The sequence below is a fragment of the Procambarus clarkii genome, chromosome 47, assembly GCF_040958095.1.
Source record: "Procambarus clarkii isolate CNS0578487 chromosome 47, FALCON_Pclarkii_2.0, whole genome shotgun sequence".
Classification (NCBI taxonomy): Eukaryota; Metazoa; Arthropoda; class Malacostraca; order Decapoda; family Cambaridae; genus Procambarus; species Procambarus clarkii.
The window spans coordinates 17,183,623-17,198,527 of NC_091196.1; the positions used below are offsets into that span (position 1 = coordinate 17,183,623).

The 14,905-nt window shown below is 42.7% G+C and overlaps 1 protein-coding gene across 16 annotated transcripts in view; it reads left to right on the forward strand.

Moving 5' to 3' along the window:
• The window catches only part of LOC123762893 (constitutive coactivator of PPAR-gamma-like protein 1 homolog), a 194,622-nt gene extending 180,144 nt beyond the window's left edge, over positions 1-14,478 (forward strand). For all 16 annotated transcript variants that reach the window (XM_045749635.2, XM_045749640.2, XM_045749644.2 and 13 more), the window contains one exon: positions 7,012-14,478. In XM_045749635.2, the coding sequence (XP_045605591.1) occupies positions 7,012-7,170 (159 nt within the window). In that variant the 3' untranslated portion in view covers positions 7,171-14,478. The remainder of the gene's footprint in view (positions 1-7,011) is intronic.
• Positions 14,479-14,905: the final 427 nt, after the last annotated feature.

Sequence of the window (14,905 nt, forward strand, 5' to 3'; positions counted from 1 at the left end):
GCCCCTGGAGGCTCCTTGAAGCTAATGTCACTGATAGTGTGCCAAGTACTAGGTCACATCAGCTGTGTAGTTCTATAGACTTACTGGGAACTAGCACCGGAACCTGGCCCTCTCAAAAAGACCCAGGAGGCATTGGCATTTATTTGTCACCACTGGGGAAAACAATCAGAAAGTCAGTGCAATAGAACAGACTGCTGCAGGCTGAAATAGAGACCGCAGCCTCAAGAACTGCTGAAAGAGCTTTCCCAACTAAGTAAGCAATCAAAATCTTTCCAAATTAGTGCAAGCTCATTTGCTCTACCTCCACACTCATTTCAGGCAAGGGGCGGGGGGGGGTGTCAGCCAGCTACACCACCCTCAGTTCTATGTTGGTGTGTGTAGTGTGTGCCTGGTTGCCTTACCTGTACACTGTGCAGTGTTGCATGAGCCTGGACACTGAGTGTTTGGAGCTGTATGTGCACAAGGTTATCTTTCCTGTGTGTTCCCTTTTGCTGCCCTTGCATTTCAAGGTTCCTTTCCCTGATGTGTTCAGGAGTTGCTCCCTTAGGGGTCCTCCTTGTTTGTAGTGGCCCTCACTCCATGTGAGTCAGGTGTCTTTGGAGTTTCCAGCCGTCACTTGGGTTGGGAGTGACACTGGCTGTCAGGGCCCACTGGGTATTTGATATTGCACTTTGTGCTGAGGTAGGCCTTCACAGACATGTGGACTGCTGCTATGTTGGCTTATCATGTCGTTTCTATATGCCATTTCTGTATAGATTCATATGACATTTTTCAACCAAAGGTTCAGTGTCACATCCCAGTACCTGGATGTATTGCTTGGTTTACTCTTGATGCCCTGGTAATCCCCTGCAGGTTCAATGGGCCTCTGGGTATCCCCACCAACCCTTTTCTTGTTTCAGGTAAGTTTAAGGGTTGCACGCTGCCCATTCCATGAGGTAGCGTAACGTTCATCTGCCACAACTGTGCTGCCGGTTGGGTCAGTGACACATTTAACCCTGGGTCCTGTGGTGGGGTTAGCTCTCCCCAAGTGGCTCTTCCTTATGGCTCTCCTGATGTGGTTCGAGCTCCTCTAGCGACAACCTCCTTGCACTTGTGTTGTGGCTGAATAGGTTGTTTACCTGGTTGGATGCCTTGGAGCTGAAGCATTGGTGTTTGGGTCCCAGAATTGGAGGCATTTAGTAACTTCTACCTTGGTTCCATCCCCACATCTTCCTTTTCCTGTGGAGGTGGTTCACCCTTTTTCTGTTCTCTCCCATCCTTTGCCTCCTGTTTCTGGTCCAGTGACGTCTGAGGATTTCCGGTTCGGGGTGGAATTTAGCTCCTCGGGCAGCTGCATCAATTGCCCCTTTCGATTTTGGCACAGAAGCAGATGAACCTGCTTGTCCTGTTTGGGCTTCTGAGTCTTCCTTTCAGCCAGTCCCTCCTTCCTTGGAAGCACGTCCCTTGGACTCTGCTTTTGTACCCTGGGCGATGGGCATGGTCACAGGCTCTGCCTCACTGTGTCATTCTTTAGGCCTACCAGGGACTAGAACCAGAACCTGGCTCTCACAAAGAGGCAAAGGGAGCAGTGGCATTTTGCCACCTCAGTGGGGAAGGTAACTAGAAAGTCAGTAAGTCAAAACAAACCACATTTGGGTTCAAGAGAGACCAAAAACTTGAAGCCTTCCGAATGAACTCTCTCAAGTATGTAAACAAATGATCAAATTCTCTGGAAATTAGCATGAGCTCATTTGCCCACTTCCCCCACTTATTTAGGGAGGGGGGGTGGGGGAGAGGCTTTACTGCCTGCCAGTGTCTGAGCTGTCAGTTCTGGAGCAGATGTAAACCCCCCAGCTGATGACCTGGAAAGGAGGGGAGGGATCAGGGAGCCGCTGGGACTCACCCTGAAATTGGCGTTTCATTACATTCAACGCTGGTTTTTTATCTCGTGTTTGTCTTCAGGAAGAGATGCTTGACGTTCATCCTGGTCACGTCTGCAGTTATTCCTTTCTATCCTTCCCTCCAGCTTTTCCTGAAACCCCAACTATATTTTTCTGGGGAAAACCCCTTCGGCTCCCCGGAGCTATACAGGCTAATATGCTATTGTCAGACTTTGGCATCAGTCATGTGTATGGAGTTCAAAGGGCCTACTAGGGACCATGAGCCAGAACCTAGCCTCCTCAGAGAGGCAAGGGGGAGCAATGACCTATAGAAACCCCCGTGTAGTTGGAAGCATTCTGTGTCTGCCATCGACCGGGTCGGGCACCCAGAAAGGTAAGCGTCCCAAAACAAACCCCCTATTCTGGTTAAAATTGCTACCTAATGCCGAACTAGTGGATAGAACTCTCCAAAGAAACAAACGATAGAACAAAAGAAACGAGCAAACTAGCATGACATCACATGTCACCGCGTCGCTGTCTGCTCAGCTCCCCCCCCCCCCCCCCTCCCTGAGAGGGGGAAGGGGGAACCCCAAATTCCCCCCTCGCCGGCGATCCACACCTCAGTTCTTCGGCTGATGCTAGAAACACCAGTCATGTGCTTCGGCTCCAGATGTTGTTTCAGCACTGTACCTAGTGTGTGGTGTCTGTCCTCTAGGTGGTGCATGAGCCGGGAGTGAGTCTCCAGTACTCGGATTGCATGCGCCTAGGGTTACCTTCCCTAGGTGCCCTGTAAGTACTGCCCTCAGGGCTTGGGGGTTACCTTCCACAAGTTCCTTGTGGAAGGTAACCCCCAAACAAACAAACCCCCCTACTTCTGCTAGGCCATTTACTGCTTGGTTTTTGGCCGCCCTTTGTGTACTAGGGGATTCTGTCTCCCTTGATCGCCTTAGGGTAAGGGGCAGTTTGCATTGGCAGGGGCGCGGGGTACTGCACAGCTTGTTTCCACCAGTCATGGCGGCTGACTCTGTTCCGCCTGGGTACGCTGCCCTCTTGCTGGGTTTTCTTTTTCTTTTTTTGTTTGTCTACCTGGTGTGGTGGAGTCTGCCTTGGTTCTTGGGACGTTTTTTCTGTACGGCAGACATTCCTTCTCCTTCTTTGCTGGCTTGGGTTTTCGGCTCTGCCTGCTCGGTGGTCGCACCCAAGACCTTCCCGCGGCTCCGTCTCTTCCTCAGCTCGTTTGGTCCATGGCACGGGGCTGGTTCGGCTCTGCCTCAAGTCTCTTACCTTCTGTTGGTGATCAGGTGGCTTCGTTGATGGTGTCTCATCTGCGGATTTCTTCTTGGCGGCAGTGTGGGGTTTTTTGGCGGTCCTTTCTTTTTCCTTCTGTCCCTTCTTAGGTGGCTGTGTTTTGTTGGCGTGATCTTCTCCTCGGTTTCTTGTGTCCCCTTCAGTTCCGGTTTGTTTCTCGGGGGCTCTTTTTTTCCTGTTGGCATTAGCCTCTGGGGATTTCATCAGGGAGCTTCATGCTCTCTCTGGCGCGGGGGGGTATCTGCTCCTTCGGTCGGGTTGATTGTTTTGTTCATCTGCAGCCGTCCCCTTCTTTTCTGGCAATGAATGTGGCTGCTGCTTTCTGGAGGGGTCATTGGGTTGTTGATGCTTAGTTTGTTAGGCCGGGGGTACATCATGCTTTGTGTTCAGTTGCGGCCATCCGCCGTTATTTGTGCGCCACGGCTTGTGTGTCCAGGGACGGACGCGCTTTGGGTTGATCCGGTTTCCCTTCTTCCCTGTTCGCAGGTTCGGGTCTTCCAGGTCGTCCGCAGGGTTATTACATCTGGCCAGCCTGTGGTCTCTCCCAGTGCCCATGACGTCCGTAAGTGCGCTGCCGTTGCTGCCGTTTTTGGCAACATGTCCTGGTCTGACATTCAGGCGCGGGGTTTTAGGCGGTTGAACTGGGTCCTGGCTGCTCGTTATCTCGTAAACGTTCCTTGGCCTAGTCGGGCCTATACCAACTTGGGTCGGCGGTTGCAGCCAGTTGTCTCGTCTTTGAGTTGAGGAGTGAGCAGCGACCGCCTCCCGGGTAAGTCCCTCACCTTTCCTCTGTGGGTAGTTGGCTCCAGGGAGCTGAAGGGACTCCCCCAGAAAACCAATGTCGAATGTAATGAAACGCCATTTTCTGGGTGAGACCCGGAGGCTCCCCGGCATCCCTCCCTCTCTCTGGTCGGCGGTTTTTTGCATTTTCTTGACATTCAGCCTCAGAACTGGGGTGTGGATCACCAGCGTGGGGGTCTGGGGCTCCCCCTTCCCCCTCCCGGGGAGGGGGAAGCTACGCAGACAGCAGCGCGGTAACGTGTGACGTCATGCTAGTTGCTCGTTTCTGTTTGGGGAGTTCTATCCCCAAGTTCGGTGTTTGGTAGCAATTTTCACCAGAATAGGGGTTTGTTTTGGGATGCTTACCTTTCTGGGTGCCTGACCCGGTCGATGGCAGACACAGAATGCTTCCAACCACACGGGGGTTTCTATAGGCAATTGCTTCCCTTGCCTCTCCGAGGGGGCCAGGTTCTGGCTCGTGGTCCCCGGTAGGCCCTTTGAACTCCTTGCACATGACTGATGCTAAAGTCTGATATTAACACTATCGCCGGCACCATGCGCGCACCGCAGACTTTGACGCCGTGGGGCCAGTGGTGTGGGCGAGCGTGCGGCGACGCCTAAATGTGTATACTGTACTCGTTTCAGTTTTCTCGCTAAGCTTAATTCTTGTGCTACGTCGTTCGTTTTGGTATCATTGTGTTCGCAATTAAATTCCCTGCAGATGTATATGCATATAATGTCCAAAAGCCTGGCAAGACTCCCGGAGCATAGCCTAAAGTTACCCGTGAACGAGCACCAATTTGCACACCACCACCTAATGTGTACAGTATACTTGTTCAGTTTGATAACATCAATTTTCATATTACATCACACGTTTTGGTATCAAATTGTTCGCAAAATAAAGGCGCGCATTTTAAAACTAGTCCCATAATAATAGAGCAATAACTGGAATTTTAACAAATATTTTAATTTTGTACGCTCATCATCAAAATTATTTATATATTTCCAGTGTTCTGACATAAAATTTCATGTTACATCGCTCATTTTGGTATCAAATTGTTCGCAATATAAAGGCCCACATTTTAAAACTAGTCCCATAATAATAGCACAATAAATAGAATTTTAACAAATATTTTAAAATTTAAAATTTAGACCCAAAAACGTATTTATAATCTTTGTGTTCTGACATCAAGTTTTGTGTTATATCTTTCATTTTGGTATCAAATTGTGCTCATTTTAAAGGTGCTTATTTTGAAACTATCCCAAGGTCAATTGGATAAAAAATGAATTTTATACAAATATTTTAGTAGTGGACGCAAGTCCTGTCCATGGCCAGGACTCTGGAGAAAAAAATGGACGTGATCGGTGTCCAAAGCGAGCGATAGTGCTAATTAGCATATCAGCCTGTATAGCTCCGGGGAGCCTTTGGGTCTCTCCCAGAAAATGGCGTTTCATTACATTCAACGCTGGCTTTTTGTTTATAGTAAGCTCTTGTATTACATTACTTGTTATCTAATGTTGCTCTTGGTATGTATTATCACATTCAGTATGCAAGACTAATTTGAATGTTCTTTTTTATCTCAAATACTACTTGGCTGCATGTTTCAATATTTATGTGGTGACTCCCGGATGTTGAAGCAGACGGCCTCTCATTGAGTCACAGCAAGTGTGGAGGTTATCTTAAGGTTATCTCGATGATTTCGGGGCTTAGCGTCCCCGCGGCCCGGTACTCGACCAGGCCTCCTTTTTGTTACACGCCCCCAGGAAGCAGCCCGTAGCAGCTGGCTAACTCCCAGATACCTATTTACTGTTAGGTAGCAGGGACATCAGGGTGAAAGAAACTGCCCATTTGTTTCTACCTCCACCTGGGAATTGAACCCGGAACCTCAGGACTACGAATCCGAAGCACTGTCCAGTCAGCTGTCAGGCCCCCTGGAGTTGCCAGTTCCATATTTAATGTTAATGTATTGATAGCAAGCAAGCACCTATTTGCCTGGTTGACCAGATCATCATTCTGGCCTGGTCAGAAACTGGGTCATGGAGACAATGATTCCCAGAACCAACACAAGATAGGGAGGATGTTGGTAGCATGTTACAATGGCAGCACCAGGCATGTGTGGTGCTGGGTAGTTACCCGTCAAGGATTTCCTATTTCTTAGAGAGTTTTGATCTGCTCTCCTCTCACGATGCTCCCTATTTTTTCTATCTGTTCTCTACTATGAAATAGCAACAGGGAGCTACTTTGGAAGCCCTCACAGAAGCCAAATGCTGAATGTAATGAAGTGTCTCATTCTGGTGGATTCAAGGAGCTTCTGTCTCCATGGCTCTTGCTTGAAACCTTGTGAGCCCCCAGCTCCTGGTGCTGCTACCTGCTGGTGGGGAGGTGGAACTAGTGGTGAGCAACTTAACTGCAGGTTGTCTCGCTTTCTGTTTTTTTATGTTTTGTTTCTCTCTGCCTTTCTGGTGGGCATTTCCTCGGTTACTGATCTAGTATCCTCAGCAAGGGCTGAGGATACTAGATACTGGAGTCCACTCCACTCAGCAAGGGCTGAGTGGAGTGGACTCCACTAAGTTTTGGTCAGCCATTAAAAACTCCCAAGGCCCTGGTGCAATTTGATGCGTGGAGTTATTCAGAGTGGCTAGTAACCTTGGATCTGCCGGATAGAAGCATTTCATTGTATTTCATTTCATGCTGGCATTTTGCTTGTTTGTGAATAGTTTTCAGCTTTGGTAGTCAGTTGTATCAATCATTTCTGAGCATTTTGTGATGCTCCTTCAACCATTTTGACAGGATATTTCCCTCGGTGTTGAGATCATGACGTCTTTGGCTCTCGCTTCTGTGAGAAGGCATAATTCTGGTGCATGTCTCCAGTACACCGGTGAGAAAGTGAAAGATGCCCGGTGAGGTGGTATTGCCCCCAGGGTGATGGTGTATAAGCTGTGGAGAGCCACAGAAGGGCCACCAGAAAAAGGTGTTTCATTATACAGTAAATTATTTTAAGTTCTTCGCATTATCAAATTCATCGAGTAGCATCATTGTAACAAAGGGTTTTTAACATTGCAGCCGTACAGTGGGCATGAGGGACATGCTGGTAATGCCGGGTGGTGGATACGACAATCACTCGCCAGTGGGCCAGGACGGGGAAGGTCTCACTCTATACCCACCCCATACTCCTCAAAGCCACTCCTCCAGCGGGCTCAAGAGTCCAGACTCTGGTGTTAACGTGTCCATCCTGGAGTAAGGCACAGTTGGATATGAACAAGAAGTGGTGGTTATTTAGACTGTGGGTTTATGGTCTGAGCAGCTAGTACACTTACTTTACATCTAGCTTAGGATTGATTCAAATACTGATACCTGATAGGCTTAGTACAGCACTAGCTACATGAAGTTTGATAAACGGCACAATTCCTAACAAGAATGTAGCAAAGAGTACAACACTACAAGGACCTTCTTCCCAAGTTTCACAACCCCCACGTCGTAAATGACTGCCCTTCGTGTCGGCAACCATCTTGGGGTACCTGCCACTGTGCCACTACCACTGCCATTGCCACACTGCTGCTACAAACACCGCCTCAGCTGCCCCAGTGTCTGCAGGTCACCAGAGTAACTCGTGACACCAGCTGATGATACTGTCATGGAGGGGTCACCAAAAGCAAGTAGTCAACAGTAAAGGTCAAGTGAAGAGTGATGCATTTACACTAAATGTGTTGGTGTTAAGTGTGAATTTATTAGCTAAATATTTGCCAAAATATACAGTATAAAATTTAGTACCTTGTTAATTTTGCTCTTGTGATTAAAAACCTGAAACATATAATTACTTGTAATAATATAATATTTGCAACTAATAATCTTAAGGTTGAGTGGGGTAACTGTTTTGGTACATAATATTTTCAAAATACAGATTCATTGCTTTGTCACTGGAAATTAATATGCAGTCTTCCACATTCTTCCTTTTTTTAATTCCAAAATAATGAAGATTATATTGACCTTGTACCAGTTTAGTGAAGGTGGCTTTCTGTTTTGACCTTTATTGTGCAGGCTGGCACACTTTTGGAGACTTCTTTGAGACAGAAGCATAGCTTCATATTCCAGTATGAGACTAAGAATTACACCTGTCACATTTGTCTGTGATGTTAGAAAAGGTTCTACTGTGATGCAATTGGTGGTTATGAGTCTTGCATAGCACATCATACAGGCTTCATGTTTTATCATTAAGATAAGTAGCCTGTGTTGACGGTGTACTAAGAGGTCATAATCTGTAATGTCATCACCACTGTACTCCCAGAAAGTACAAGGTGGGCAGCTGGAGATGCTGACAACCATGCCATGATAAGTTGCCAGCTACTCTCTCTGCTGCTATTAGACACCAAGTATATATGAAGATGAATTTTTATTTTTATATGACTGTTATATTGTTAAAATGGTGATGAAGACACTTTAAGAAAGAGATTTGTTGGTATTTGGCAGGTTTGTGGTTGACGTTTGGAAGTAGTGACACGACCACTACCACAGCCTGGCTTTGTAGGAATGATAAGTGAATCCTGAACAAAGAATCATCGTAGTTAAATGGTTAAATTGCCCAACAATATGCAATTCAGGGTTTTTGCAGGGTTACAGAGCCCATAATAGAAGAGATAGTTATGGAGACTGAACCCAAACTGAGGCAAGTTTATAGTTTTCTTAGTAGGACGACGTGGCTGTAACAATGAGGACAGTTATTAATTGTAATAATGTAAACCAAAAGTTGATTTGTTCATGGTTGTAAGCAACCATGCTTTGTTTTAATGAAGCATATAGGTACATATCTTTGTAAGAGCTCACCAGTGTTTAGGATGGAGGAAATCCTAATTGGTATTTTCTTTGTTGTTGTACATGGTACTTGAGGCATGTCATTGTTCCATTACCCGTAGATGTCGAGGGACGACCGTCTTGGTAACTTTACCACCACCAGGATCTCCACCACCTGCTCACTAACATTTTATCATTATCAAGGATATCAGTGTCTATACTATACAAACCTCTAGAACAAAGATTAATGATACCATATAGAAAGTTTATGTTCTTGACATTGTTCTAGGTAGCATACTCTTGGATACTTTAAATTGGGATGGACAGTTACTGGGTAAGTAAATACTCTTCAACTTGGGGTAGCCATAGTATTGGTATCCAAGTCTTAATAATGTGGATTATGTTTAACCAGGTTCTGGATGGAGAAAATGACCTGGTTTTGAATAACAGAGGTATTAATCTTCTCTTTATGAACTTTGAGTCAAGCTAAACCTTTTAGATAATGCAACTTACTGCCATTTAAATGGGTACTAATCTTTGTGCCCAAAAATGAAGAGAAATTCTCCTGGATATTGTTTCTTCCTCAATTATAAATTCAATGTGCCATGTTTTTTCTATTAAGACATAATGGAATTTTGCTGAATTAGTTAATCTTTTAAAAGACTCGGAGTAGGGCCTATGCTAAATGATGCTCTCAAACAAGGGTGTATCGATGAATGACTTGCGAATGAATATGTTACCAATTGGTCTGTTTCAATGAGATGTTTGCCCTTAATAGCACTTTAAACCTTTATTGTGGTTGTTAATTGGATTTAATGTGAAAAAACTGGCATTCTTTGTCAATTACAGTTGCCAGATAGTACTCAAGGTGTTAATTTATGGAATTACATAAATACTTTAATTTATTGTGCACTGAGAATTAGAATATTTCTAAGAAAAGAAATAGATTTTTGTAGGTTCTCTGGCTACTGTATTATCAATTATAATGCCAATAAAATGTTTCTGATTGCTAATGTAATGTTCAATGATGGAATTTCATTTAAAGGAAAATATATTCACTAATTTACTTAGGAATTTCTCTTCCCATTGTGTAATGGGAGTAAAAGATTTTGTTAGATTATCTTACTGCAAGATGTCTGTGTTTGAGTGAGGGGCCCATGTTTGTGTATTAACGTAGTGTCATATCAAGCTAATGTAACTTATCACAGTCCTCTCATGCACCTTACCATTTGCTGCTTCTTTATAATACACACTCACAACCCATGAGTCAGGACAAGTAAACTTGAGTCAATATTTTTTAGTCAAGTGTCAGAGTTTAGCTGGAAATCTCTGTTGGTGGAAGGTTGTGTTGACCAGCACAGGTTCAGGACGTGGACGTGTTCTGAAACATTGTGACATTATTACTTGCCGCTAATGCTTTGCAATTCACCTGAACTTATCATGGTGTTCTTTGGTCAAATTGTAACAAAACTAAATTGAAAATGAGGACTTTGATGTGTGTGAAGGTTATATTAGGGAAGACATACGTGAAGGTGAACACCACTTTCCCCCAAAGGGACGATTACTCTTCAGTCGTGGACTGTCATTGCCAGACTGCTTAAGTGTATATTGTATACTTGCAAGTGAAAATTCAATAGCTACTTGAATTATAGCATTAGGAAATAATAATAATAATAATAATAATAATAGTAGGTCTAGCCAAGGCAAGATTTTTGCCTCATGTTTTAAATAGATTATATGTGCATTTATCTACTCAGTGTTGAAATGCTCAACAATTCTGAGCCTTGATGAAGACAACAAAGTCAATTATTCTTGTGTATACTAAGGCAAGTCAAGTTATTATCATTACCCATATTTGGACATGTTCAACTTGTAACTGAAAAGTTGCAAAGTTGTAAATTGTTGTATACTTTTTTGTTATGCTTGTTTACTTGTAGTCCAAGGTCTCCATTCTTAAGTATTTTGTTGGGTATGTTAGTGGTTAGAGCGCTCTTGACCCAAGTGGTGACCAGCACGTGTCTGTGGTGGTAATGACTGCTGGAGGTATGTGCACCTGGTCAATATTCAGGAGCTGGAGCGTATCAGTCAACCCTCCAACACACTTGCCAATATTGACCATATTACATAAATGCTTTAAGTACATTAGACTCCTGATTTCCAAGTGCTCTGATAAATAATATGCTGTCCTCGTTGGACAGCACGAAGTAACTTAATTTTCTTGCAGTTATTGAATGGGCCCCTCCTTGATGTTATGCTTAAAACAAACATTTATTGGTAAAGTTTTGTGAGAGAAGAACAGGAGATGCTTGAGAAATGTTGGTTTGAAAGGCAGAAATAATTTATGCCTTTTTTTTTTATATAGTTTATATCAAATGTAACATGATTATTTTTAGTTTTCTGCAAGAGTTGCCATTCTTTGAGAGTAAATGGCAGAGTTCCTTTGGCTTTAAAATGCATACACATAATTTTTCACAGATGGGTAATAGTACATGTTATCAAACTAAGAATTTCCAAGCTGTAAAATTCCAGTTGAGATGCGAGTGATGATCACTGTAGATAATGGACAACTTATGAAGGTGTATCCTCTTGGGCTAAACTATTCTCTCTATTATTGCTGGGAAATCTTCATGTTTGATGGTGTTCAGTTTTCACCAAAAGCGTCATATACAATTTCCTGTTCTCCTTCCACAAATACTTATATTGAAACTGATTGTTGTATCAATACTGAAATGTTAATTAACCCAAGCAAGTTTGAATACACATAATTTGACCAACAAAATTTCAACACATTACAGTACTAACCTCCAAAAGACACAACAAACTTGTTGGGAGATGTTATGTTGTGTGGTTAATGTAATATGTAGACCTCGTCCCTAACTGTTACTTTTGTGAGTATTTGTACGTGCTCTTTAAACCCGAGGTGGTACCCCCCTATATACAGTACTGTATATATACATTTGTGTGTGTGTGTGTGTGTATATATAATGTGTGTATATAAAAAAAAATTTGTATACATATATATACACACACAGAATAACCACAGTGAATTTGGGAAAAGACAGCTGGAGCACTTACGTCTGGTCAAGACATTCTCAACAGCTAGACTGATAGGGAGACAGAAAGGCACCAGTTATAAAGGAAGTGTGTACTGGGAGTGGTAGCAATAGCCAGAGAGGTGGCAAAACATCAAATGGGTACGCTGCATTCTTGTGTAAACACACAAAACTCCCAACAGGAACTGTGAATTGGTGCAAGAAGTCGGAGTGTGAGAACCAAAGAAGGCACCAAGAAACGAAAGACCAGAATAAGGATGTCTCAAACTACAGTGTGTGTATGATATTGAAGCAAGAATGTAATACAATTAAACAGAGAACAAAAAATGAGGACCTTCCCTAGAATATTTGAAGCCCTCGTAATACTGAACCAAAAATGGAAACGGACAGCAAACGACATGTATTCTGTTGGCCGTGTGCCGTTATAATTTCTCTCTTGTGTCCTTGCAGACTGATGTTCTATCTTTGTGCATTGAGAAGTCCGCAAATAGCTTAGTATATCTGTACCACTGTATTGGGGTGGAGAGTTCGTTTTCCGTTTCTGGTTTAGCATTTCGGAGACATCCGCTAATATTCTAAGAATGGTGATGATTTCACTTCTCCGTTTAATTGTTTTACATTCTTCGCTTTTCATATACAAAAATTGTAGTTTAAAGCACCTTTGTTCCAGTCTTTTTTTTAATATATCTTGGTGCCTTCTTTGGTTCTCACATTCCTACTGCTGTACTTATCTTAATCCGCTGGAAGTTTTGTGTGTTTACACAAGAACGCAGGGTAACCAATGATGTTTTGCCACCTCTCTGGCTATTGCTACCACTCCCAGTACACACTTCCTTTATAACTGGTGCCTTTCTGTCTCCCTATCAGTCTAGCTGTTGAGAATGTCTTAACCAAACATAAGTGCTCCAGCTGCCATTATACTGTGGTTATCCTTCATTGAATAGATCAGTGTTTTTTTTTATCTTTGCTGTATGTATATATACAGTACATATGTAAATAAAATCACAAAATGTGATATATAAATGCAAATAACCAGAGAAGGAAATTAATATATTTTCCTAAGCTTTTTTCTGGTGAGCACACGAAATGGAAGACACATTAGGAGACACCTTTATCAGTATAGACTGACATACACATCAAGATAGCATGGCGCGTGAGGTGTTCCCTAGAGATCAGACGACTCGAATAATAAGCAAGCAGACACCAGATTGCAATATGCTGGAGATGAATATGGCGACACATGTATTCATGACCTATAAATGTGTTGAAATGTTTATCTACATTGTAATTTAGTGTCTTGCCACTTGTTCTTGGAGAATATGCCAAGTCTAGGGCACAACCCCACTGGCTGTGCAGTGTGTTCCTGTCGATGTTGACTCATATTGATCAGCCTGTCTTCGTATATGTATATTAACTGTGCTCACTCCTTAGGAAGCATCTGATATGTTGAACACAATAGTGCTGAGGCAAAGATTCTTAAATTTCTATGGTTCTTTGCATTTATATTTCACATTTTGTAATTTTTTGCATGCATACATACACACTAAAAAAATATATACATATTTTTGAATATATATATACACAGTATTATATTTATATATATATTTCCGGCTGTCCGCCCTTGGTGGGCGGCTGTCACAGTGTGATGCTCATTGGGACAGCAGTTGCTCTCCTTTTGTAGCCTTGTGTATGTGTATGTATGTGTGTGTGTGTATATATATAAATACACACACACACAGATATATATAATATATATAATATGAATGTATGGCGTATATAGGGCTGGTTTGGCTATTAAGCTAGTCATCAGGATTTGAGGTTATGAATTTTTTAACAAGTGTAAATGATATGACATTTGTCATATTGAGTGTATGTTCAGAAATTTTAAATAGTTTCATGTTAATTAACAGGACACGTTAATTAATGAGTGTGCATGTACTCACAAAGATAATTTAGGGATTGGCCGTATATCAATACCCAAATGAAATATTTTGTGCGGCGATTAGCCTGCAGCATCATTAGTGGTGGAAGGGTTGAGCAGTTCACCGGAGAGTCTATATGGCTGGCTACTACAATGTGAAACATGTGATGTTGTATGCCTTTCTTCCTGCAAAATACCATAAAAATTGGAGCACAGTGGTATTCTTAGGCATGAAAGATAAGTTTGTTAAGTTGAGGAAGTCGGGACTGATTAGTAAGTCAATAAAGTAATTACGGTATTGTTAGGTGATTGGGATAAGGGGAACACTAGTCCAGAGTTCAATGGTAAGAAGGCTGGGGATCTTGAGTGGTATAGCTGTCACCTTGCAAGAGATTCACAATATTTGTCCATAAGTAATTATGGAATACATAAAGGGTTTCTGGCATATATATTTTGCTGCTATTTTATAGGTTTTCCAGATGTAATCAACTACTATATATTTTGTTTTACATTATCATGTTCATTACTTTGTGAAGTGGTGGAACAAAATTCTTGAATGAAGTGAATTATTTTGAGGTATGAAAAGCAAATTATGTTCATCTATCAGTAAAAATGACTGCTATAAACTTTTTATGCCAGTCCTGCTTGCTGACTTGATAAATACAGTGAATTTAAGTGGGGAAAGTTTGGGCAGTGTAAACTATCTCATGGTCATTTGGTACTGATGAATTGTATGAATAGGTATTGAAAGTAAAGGTTGGTTGGAAATTGTATTTTTATTTAAATTTCCTTAATGTACAGAAAAATTTGTTACATATAATGGGTGTTAACAAGGAAAAGGGGGTCCTTGTGCACCATTTATAGGCAGTTGGGGGTGGCTTCTGTTCCCTCCCTCAGCTGTCCCCTCAATAAAATCTATGAATCCAATGCCATTGATGTAGCTTGTCATATGATGTTCCCTCACTTTCCAGCCCATTGTTGTGGTGAGGGAGCTCGGTGGGCGGCTGTCGCAGTGTGATGCTCATTGGCACATCATTTGCTCTCCTTTTGTGGCCTTGTACTCCTGCAACTGTCTTTACTTATTTTGCTGCTTTCAGTTTTCCTCTTCACCTCTTCTCTTTTTTGAGTGTTCCTGCTGACTTGGTGCCATGCTTGAATATTCTTTCTGTTGTCTTCTGTTCTGATGCTGGGTGAG